The following is a 9,557-nucleotide window of genomic DNA, read 5'->3' as shown; positions in this document are numbered from 1 at the left end:
GGGGCTTGAACTCAGGGCCTGGGCACTGTCCTTGAGCTTTCTCAAGACTATTGCTCTCCACTGGAACTACAACACCACTTCTAGTTTTTCTGTGCATGTGGTATCACATTATTCCATTTAGATATTGCACAGGATGTGCCAACCATTGTTTTCATAACCAAATAAAATTCCATGACTTTGAATGATCCTGTATAATGGTGAATTTCATCAAGGTCACGGTAACTGTCAGTTTAAGTATACCCATGTTTCTTTCTGAAAGAAATGGCTTCTGAACCCAAGCAGTTCCAAGTAAATTTCAAATGAAATTTCTGGCCCCACTTTTTTATCATGGAAATTTAAAGCCAAGGGCATGAAAATGAGACCAACACCACCAAGTACAGTATCCGTATCTTCAGGACCCACTGGAGTTAAGACGTCCTTCCCAATCCTTTTCCTCATTTAATGGGCACTGGGCAGTGCACCCAGCATCTCTCAGATCCTGTCAGACTACAGGTTTCACGCTGTTTCAGTTAGGTGCCCCATTCCCCAGGTACCACATGTATAAAGTACTATCTAGTTTTTCCCCTCTAAGAATTTAGGAACTGATATTGTCACCATTACAGGTGGATCTGTTTATTTCTATTCCCCAGAGTGTCCCAATAATGGTGTGATTAGGAAACTATAGCCCTATCGATTTAGAACCTGCTTTCTTCCCACAATAGGGTCTCCATTGCAAAGTCTGTGATAGCCTTGTTGTATCACAGCACTTAGCAAAGTGCCCCTGGAGGAGAGTTCACCTTTGTCTTCTAAAATCCTACTGCAACAGAAAAGTCAATAACCAGAGTTCAAAGACAAGTAGCTGCCTGCTTAAGACCAAAGTTTAGATAAAAGTGGTCTTGTCCGTATGGCTTAACATGAGTATGGCTACAGAAGGCCTGGGCCGGGTGTCTTTACTAACCGTGTGACCTGGTGACATTTGTCTTTGCAAAGTCTAGACTAGTAGTCCATTATGTTTTACACCTTTTATTCTCACATCAGGTTTGTAAAAACAGAAGCAGGTGACATTTGCACTTATAAAGGCCTTCTCCTTAGCTGTGGTTTTTCTTGCTGGACAAGAGTCCCTGGGTGTGAGAGAAGCAGAGGCTCATCTTGACACCGGCGTCCAGCCGGCGCCGTCACTGATTTGTGGCGTTGTCTCTTCTAGGACACTTGTGACAGACACAATATCAACAGGATTTCACATTGGGGTTTTTTTGTTCCTTTTTTTTTTTTTTTAAATAAGTATGTTCCCAGTTTCTCATTCATACTTTTCTTTGTATATATTGCACAATAGTTGATTATTAAAAAAAGGTTTTTAGGTCTCAGGCAAAAAAAAAAAAAAAAAAAAAGTTGTTCTCTTTCCCCTCAGGAGGTGCTAATGTGTATTATTTTCTAAAAGAGGTAAGTGGTTGTCTGTGTGGCCATCCTCAAAGGGGACCTAGGGAAAAAGGGGAAAAGCATTAATGGTATTCCCTCTAACACCAAGCAAGGACACTGAGCTGGAGGTAGGCATAAGCCTGCCATTCCACTTACTGAATGGACAGCTTTATAAGATCCAAGTCTGAAACGACAGCAAATTATCTCGACTATAAATTTTCCAATTCCATGTAACATACCTGCAATAAAAATAAGTTCAGGTTTTTTAGTTAAATTCCTTCTGTCATTGCTATAATAAGAATAAAAAGAACTCACCTAACCATAAGGGATCACCTTAAGAAAGGAAACCAATTAGCTTGCATCATTTGTTTATTGTTTAAAATACTCAAAAGAAGGATGGGGGGTAACAAATGCACCAACACTTAGTGCATTCACCAACTGAATGTACAGCCAGGTGCCAGTAGCTCACACCTGTAATCCTAGCTACTTGGGAGGCTGAGATCTGAGGATCGCAATTAGAAGTCAGCATGGGGCCAGGAGTTTGGCCTAGTGGTAGAGTGCTTGCCTAGCATGCAGGAAGACCAGGGTTCAATTCCTCAGTACCACATACATAGGGGGAAAAAAAAGTGGGAAGTGGCTCAAGTGACATAGTGCTAACCTTGAGAAAGCCCAAGGACAGTGCTCAGGCCTTGAGTACAGTCCCTAGGACTGGCAAAAAAAAAAAAAAAAAGTCAGCATGGGCAGAAAAGTCCCCAAGAGATTCTTACCCACTTGAAAATGAAGTGATGCTGTGGCTCAAAGTGGTACAGCACTAGCCTTAAGCAAAAGAGCTCAGAGATAGCTCCCAGGTCCTGAGTTCAAGCCCCATGACCAACAACAACAAAGATTCAACATATGTGAAAATGGAACCAGGCAACTTGAAGGGAGTGGCTGGGGGTGAGAGACAGGGAGAACAATGCAAGGGGTAATACTGATCAAGATGTAGTTATAAGCTGACATGCTGAACTGAAACCCAAACCCCTTTGTACAACTACTTAAAGGTAACAACAACAATAAACCCTCAAGAGTTATTAACAAATGCATCTTCAAAATCACAGAACCAACAATAATACATGACATGGCACAAGATTTTCAAGGTTAGCTCACACTTTTTAAACCAAATGGTATTGAAAACAAATAAATGGAAAGGACGAAATAACAGGAAATTCCGTAAGAAAAGCTATTCATTCTTTCCAAAGTTATAATTCTAAAAACCACACGTTTTCAAGTATGTAAATTACCCAACTGTATAAATAGTAAATGGGGAATAAAATAAAACAGCATCAGTTTCTTTATATACTGGACTTCTCAAATGTTCATAATTACAATTCTCCCAATGATCTTTAGTGTATTCCAAAATCTCAGCCCCAAAATCAAAAAGACTGGATGCAAATTCAGAGTACCCTTGAGTTAGCTTTTATACGTTTCTTAGCTAAAAAGACCATAAATAGAAAGCAAAATTAATATTGAAGCGACCAGTTCTAAGCATTTTGTTTAACCCTACAACACAAAAGCTAGATATTAGATTCCAAATTTTACAGATGAGAAAATTCCAGATAAAGCAGCTGGCCCACCAGACAAAAGGCCGAGCTGGAGAGGTGAAGCTTACCATTTCATCTCCCCGAATTACTAAATGATATGAAATCACTTATGTTTAGGGACTAGTAACATAGTCCAAATCTTAAAATGACTGTGTGTAGATGTGTTGCCCCTCTGAGAAGTGGCTTCTCACAGGGCTCGGTACTGAACGCAGAGCCACACATATGTACACAAGCACTCTACCACTGACCCGCAGCCCAGCCTCGATGCACGTAAGAAGTAGAATGGACACGCCTATAAATTAGATCAAGAAGCGCATGCTGACCTGTTGTTGAAAAGATTCCTCCAACAATACCGCAGAGTCTCACACAAAACTGCCAGAATGGCATATGCTCCTCAGTCACGGTCACCATGAGAGAGCTGAGATCATACTTCATGAAGATTCCAGAAACTCCATGGCTGCCTGCAGCATGGTTGATGATGCGCTCCTGAAGAAAGGGGGGAGGGGAGGAGAAACAAATTCTTGCCACTTGGTTACCAACACAGAGACTCTATGTTAAGCTTCATGACTCTATGGTACAAGGAAAGATCCCCCATTTTCATCAACTACTAGATGTGAAATTCTTCATAGACAATTGATTATTCAGTTTCCCTCTTGAGGTTAGCTTTGCATGACCTACACAACAGAACAGAGCCAGGCAGGCTAGTACATACCTATAACCTCAGCTCTCTGGAGGCATAAGGCAGGAGGGATTGCAAGGATGAGGCTGCCTGGGCTACACAATGAAAACCTTTCCTATTTTCAAGTTTTCTACTGACTCCCATAAGCTTACAACTAACACTATGGCATGTTCTTGAATGACTAAATCTATTAAAACTAGTATTCTGATAAATTTTTGACTCTTTTAGGAATTTACAAAATAGTAATGATTTTTGTTACTTAAGTGATTGGATTTTAAAACAACTAATTTCACTATCTCTTGTTTAAACTATATGACATACAAGATAGAAAAAAAAAAACCTAATGCACTAAGTTGGAAGATATCCATGTTTGAGCTACTAGTTTTAAAGAAAAAAAAATGTAATGAATTCCACATGGATGAAAAGCAATTTTATTTCATTCTATCCTCTTTATACTTCAATAATCGAATTCCCAAACTTTCTGATAAATTGCTACTACAGATCCAAACTACAACGCAATTGCAACTTTTGAGCCCGAGTCTAATTAATTTGACAAAGCTATAACGAAAGTACAAGTGTCAGGAATACAAACAGTAAATTTACTAGTTTTTAACTACTAAAAGAACACTATAATGTTTTCATGGAATGTACTAAAAAACCTATTCCCCTACTATTAGTACAATAGGTTCCACTCTGCCTCTTGACATGCTCAAACCTGCAAGTTATGACTGTACTGCACATCTAAAGCAGACTAATAATGGCTTACTTAGGGTACTGAGAGTTTTGTAAAGAGCAGCCCTTGCCTCCATACCTCCTTACCCTTCACTGTATGAAATCAATTTTCCATTTCTTTCATAAATAAAGCATAACTGTCTTAGTTATTTATCAGCACAAACATCTGCCTTGCCTTAAAGGTAAATACCCTAAAACTGTGCTACTTCTTTTGTTGTGGTTGCTATGCAAGTACTAGGAGTTGAACTCAGGACTACTCTCTCCTTTAGCTTTTTCAACCATGGTTAGTACCACTTTAGCTACAGCTCTACTTCTGACTTTTTGCTGGTTAACTGATCATTAAAGTCTCATGGACTTTCCTGCTCAAACTGGCTTCAAACCGTGATCCTTGGATCTCAACTGCCTGGGTAGGCAGAATTACAGTTGTGAGCCACTGGAGTCAAGCTAACTTCTATCTTTTTTTATACTGTCAAATAAGTCATGGCTATAATACCACGTAATTCCTCATTCTTGTTCTTCCTTTGTAGATACATAATGTGGAATATTTCTAGTCTCCTACCATTGTAAGTAATAATAGTTACCCCATTTTTTGTACTTATCACATTGTATCTTGGGAAAGATGCCCTAGGATAGAGACCACGGGGTCAATGGTGAATGTGCTATCCCTTTCCAGATGCTGCCAAGTCTCTATAAGAGATGTGTTCTGAACATGCTATCTTTCAAGTGCTGGTCAACTTACAGAAGAGAGATGATGTCTCTCTAACTTCTCAGAAATGTTAAAGAGCATAGTATGCATATGTGTGACCTAGCTTCTGCATACACGTGTGTATACTCATACACATACATGCACAATTATCTACTTAGTTTTTACTTCTCAAACCATATGGAAAGTTAGTCATTTTGTAGTATATCCTCAAAATGGCACCTAATTTCAGAAGAACAAGGAAAATTCTATGATAACTGAGAACTTAATCATAATAAGTTATAACAGTAGTACAAGAAACCTACATATGGAAGAAAGCAGTTAACACACACACACACACACACACACACATAAAAAAATCAAAAAACTTAAAATGTGTCCTGGAATTCTAGATACTGGTGGTTATTTATCAGTCTTAAATAAACCAAAAATAAAAACAAAAAAAGAGAGAAAGAAAACTCAGAAGAGATGAGAGATCTATTAACCATCTAACTCAAAAACTCTTGTCTTTGACTGACAATTGACTGATCTGCCTGTCTTCTGTGAGGTTGTAAACTCTCTTCCTGTCTATCAAACAATGTTCAGCATGAACTGGGGTGCTATGTGATCTTCAACAACCTCATGTGGTCCAGAGTAGGAACATTAGCTGCAACACAGATAACACAGACATGAGAAAAATCTGCTGTAATTTAAGACAAAGAATGCGATAAAATCCATGACACGGTGCCACTGGCTCATGCCTGTGACCCTAGATAACTCGGGAGGCTGACATGTGAGGACCATGGTTCTAAGGCAGCCTGGGTAGAACTGTCTGCAAGACTTTTATCTCCAGTTGACTCCAGAAAAACTGGAAGTGGAGCTGTGGCTCAAAACAGAGTGTTAGGGCTGGGAGTTTGGCCTAGTGGTAGAGTGCTTGCCTAGCATGCATGAAGACCCGGGTTCGATTCCTTAGTGTCATATACATAGAAAAGCCAGCTCTGGTGGTAGAACTTTAGACTTGAGAAAGCCCAAGGACCAGTGCTCAGGCCCCTCAAATTCAAGTAGAGTGTTAGTCTTGAGTAAAAAAGCCAAGAGACAGTGCAAGGCCAGGTTCAAGTCCCAGTACAGGCACCCAAAAAATTACAGATTATGAGGCTAATAAGATCACTGATATAATCATAATTGCACAATTTTAAGTCCTAAGTGAATTGGAACCCTTCGGATTTAAAAAAAATTTTTTTTGCCCTAGAACATACAAATATTTATTTTTTCTACTTAAAAAAATGTCAATTCATTTCAAGAATTCTCAATTTTTTTTGGGGGGGGGGATGGGTCATGGGGCTTGAACTCTGGGCCTAGGTACTGTCTTTGAGCTCTTCAGCTCAAGGCTACCACCCTACCCCTGGAGCCACAGTCCCACTTCCCCTCTTCTTGAGATTAACCGGAGACAAGAGTCCCAGGTTCTTTAGTGTCTGGGCTAGCTTTGAACCTCAATCCTCAGATCTCAGCTTCCTGAGTAGCTAGGATTACAGCTGTGAGCCACCACGCCCAGCAAGACTTCTTGATTTTAAATGAAGGATGACAACACCTCTCCAAAGTCCAACTTTATCTTATAACTGAACAGCTATAACATGCTAATAAAAATTGTTTTATCAGTTGACCTCACTTACCCTTTCTGTGACAGAAAACTGATGTGTTTCTGCTGAAATTTTATATGTCTGGAGTTTTGTTGGCACAACTGTAATAAAATATTGGAACATCTGGTTGTCTAAAATAAGAAAAAAAATTTTTTTCATCAGTCCTTTATCAACAATAGTACTGCCAAATATATCCTTTGCCAATAAGTTAAACCTGATATTTTATATTATATTTCACTTAATGTCAGATTAAAAAAACAAAAGCAGGTACCTGTGGCTCACACCTGTAATTCTTGCTTTTCAGGTGACAAGATCAAAGCAGCCTGGGTAGGAAAGAATGAGGAGTTGCTAACTCTAACTCCAATTAAGCATCAAAAAGCCAGACATGGAGCTGCGGATCCAGTGGCAGTACACTAGCCTTGAGGGAAAACGCTATAGGAAAGCCCCAAGGGCCTGTGTTCAAGCCCAGTAACCACACTAAAAAAAAAAAGGGAAAAAGAATGTATAACAGTGATATAATTACACTTGGTAAAACAAGGTGCTAGGCAGTATAAAATAGAAATGCACCTGTGGATGTGTGCACACACATACACACACAGAATGTTAAAAATGAGCCAGTGGTTCAGTTTGCTTAACCTTACATCATTATTTATTATTTTTTTTTTTGTCAGTCGTGGGGTTTGAACTCAGGGCCTGAGTGCCATCCTTGGACTTTTTTCAAGGCTAGAGCTCTACCACATAAGCCACAGCACCACTTCCAGCTTTTTTTCTATGTATGTGGTACCGAGGAATCGAACCTGGGCCTTCATGCATGCTAGGTAAGCACTCTACCACTAGGCCAAACTCCTGGCCCCCTCATTAACTTATTTTTTGTGGAAAAATAAAAGGAATGTTTCTTTACAGTATAAAAAATAAAAAGATAAATAAATTTGTGATGGATATCACAAATTTTTAAAAATGTTTGCTTATACTGGGGCTTAAACTCAGATTGTCACAGTCGCACTTGGCTTTTTTTCCCCAAAGCTAGTGTTCTACAGCTTGAGCCACACCTCCAATTCTGGCTTTTGGCTAGTTAACTGGAGATAAGAGTATTACAGACTTCCCTGCATGGGCTAGCTTCAAACCAGAATCTTCAGATCTCAACCTCCTGAGAGGCACGAGCCTCCAGTACCCAGTAACCACAGTTTTCAACTTCCACAAGTAAACCAAAACTGAACTACCCAGACACTGAATACATATGAGGAATAGGTACTAACAGAACAAGTCATTCAAGGAGTACTAGGTGATCAAAACTAATGTCTTTTATAGCCATTAGGCATCTGTTAGAACTTATAAACACCAGTAAGTTACCAATAAGAGCTCATATAAGAGAAAATCTGTTTTCTCTAAGTCTATATTCTAAATGTTCAGTTTTCATCTAAGCAAGGAGGCCTCACTATTTTTAATCTCAAACACATAGTAGAGGATGTGACAGTAGTTTTGCTTTTTTTTGTTGATTTTTGTTTTGTTTTTAATCACCTAAGCAGCTTCTTTAAATTAAAACTCTGGGGTCTTTCCCTCAAAGCAATCTATCTCAAATGGGCAGGCTGGCTACGAAGATGCAATTCTGTCAACAACAACGATTCTGAAGCAGATGGGCTCATGCTTAAAGAAGTTTTTAAAATACCACAGATGCATTTTGACATTTAACCTGTAACAAGAATGAACAATTTTCTTACTATGTTGATACTCTTTTGTTCATTTTTTGATTATTTGGAGGTACCATTATGTTCCATTAATACATCAACTTTTCATGTAGTTAGAATATTTTGTTTACTTCTTTTACTCATTTATTATGGCAGTACAAAGCACTGAACATATACATTTTTCATATATTGAGAACATTCATTTATGCATGGTGGTACAGGGGACTGAACTCCGCTTGCTATGTAAGCACTCTACCACTTGAGCCCAATTTTTCATATTCTCTTGCTCTTGCCTGCCTTTACTTCTAATTTTTTTACTCTGTTCTATGACTTGATTTCTAATGTACAAATTTCATTGCGTCAAAGATATATACTAAATTTGCTTCTTAAATACAAGTTATTGTATATTAAATATTTATGAGAATTGTGTAATCACTAATTCAAAATACTGGCTTTTTTTGCTCTTCCTGGCCCTTTAACTCAGGGCCTATAAACCTGAACTTTTTTCCCTCAAGGGTAGCACTCTACCACTTGAGCCATAGCTCTACTTCTGGCTTTTGCTTTTGGTTAAATGGAGTAAAGAGTCTCAGACTTTCCTGCCTCAGTTGTCTTGAAATCATGATCCCCAAATCTCAGCCTCCTGAGTAAATAGGGTAACTTGCATCTTTTGGTGTCAGTTCTAGGGCTTGAACTCAGGGCCTGGGCACTGTCCCTGAGCTTTTGTGCTCAGGCCTAATGCTCTACCACCTTGAGGGGCAGCGCCACTTCAAACTTTCGGTAGTTAACTGGAGATAAGGAGTCTCAGGGACTTTCCTGCCCAGGCTGGCTTGGAGCAGATCCTTACATCTCAGTCTCTGGAGTAATCAGGATTATAATATACACATTTAATATACACATTTCAATTTCTTCTCTCTACACACAGAACTCATTAACTGGTCATTTAAGATTCAATTTACAAGGGCATTAAAAGGAAGAATAGTGTCTAAAATGTACTAATATCAAGGTTCTGAGTGCAATTTCCCAGTTCATACTTACGATCTACAGCAATTTTTTCAGTTCCATCCAGAGGATTAATAATTCCTGGAACAACCTCTCCAAAAGACAGGTGATCTATTCTGTGAGAAAAGTTGTAAGCTAAGAAGCAAAAACAAGACAACTGAGAAATTT

General features: G+C 38.9%; 1 protein-coding gene across 1 annotated transcript in view; it reads right to left on the bottom strand.

The window, feature by feature from the left end:
* Positions 1-986: 986 nt before the first annotated feature.
* Ergic2 (ERGIC and golgi 2) overlaps positions 987-9,557 on the bottom strand; it is a 43,068-nt gene continuing 34,497 nt past the window's right edge. The window contains exons 10-14 of the mRNA XM_090319019.1: positions 9,426-9,524; positions 6,739-6,836; positions 3,299-3,461; positions 1,552-1,634; positions 987-1,456 (exon numbers count right to left, since the gene is read on the bottom strand). Of these exons, the coding sequence (XP_090175145.1) occupies positions 1,394-1,456; positions 1,552-1,634; positions 3,299-3,461; positions 6,739-6,836; positions 9,426-9,524 (506 nt within the window). The 3' untranslated portion in view covers positions 987-1,393. The remainder of the gene's footprint in view (positions 1,457-1,551; positions 1,635-3,298; positions 3,462-6,738; positions 6,837-9,425; positions 9,525-9,557) is intronic.

This window comes from Megascapheus bottae, chromosome 2 (genome assembly GCF_031878675.1).
Source record: "Megascapheus bottae isolate mThoBot1 chromosome 2, mThoBot2.hap1, whole genome shotgun sequence".
In the NCBI taxonomy this organism is placed as follows: Eukaryota; Metazoa; Chordata; class Mammalia; order Rodentia; family Geomyidae; genus Megascapheus; species Megascapheus bottae.
Note: the sequence above shows the minus strand (reverse complement) of the source record. Positions and strands in the feature narration are given on the sequence as shown.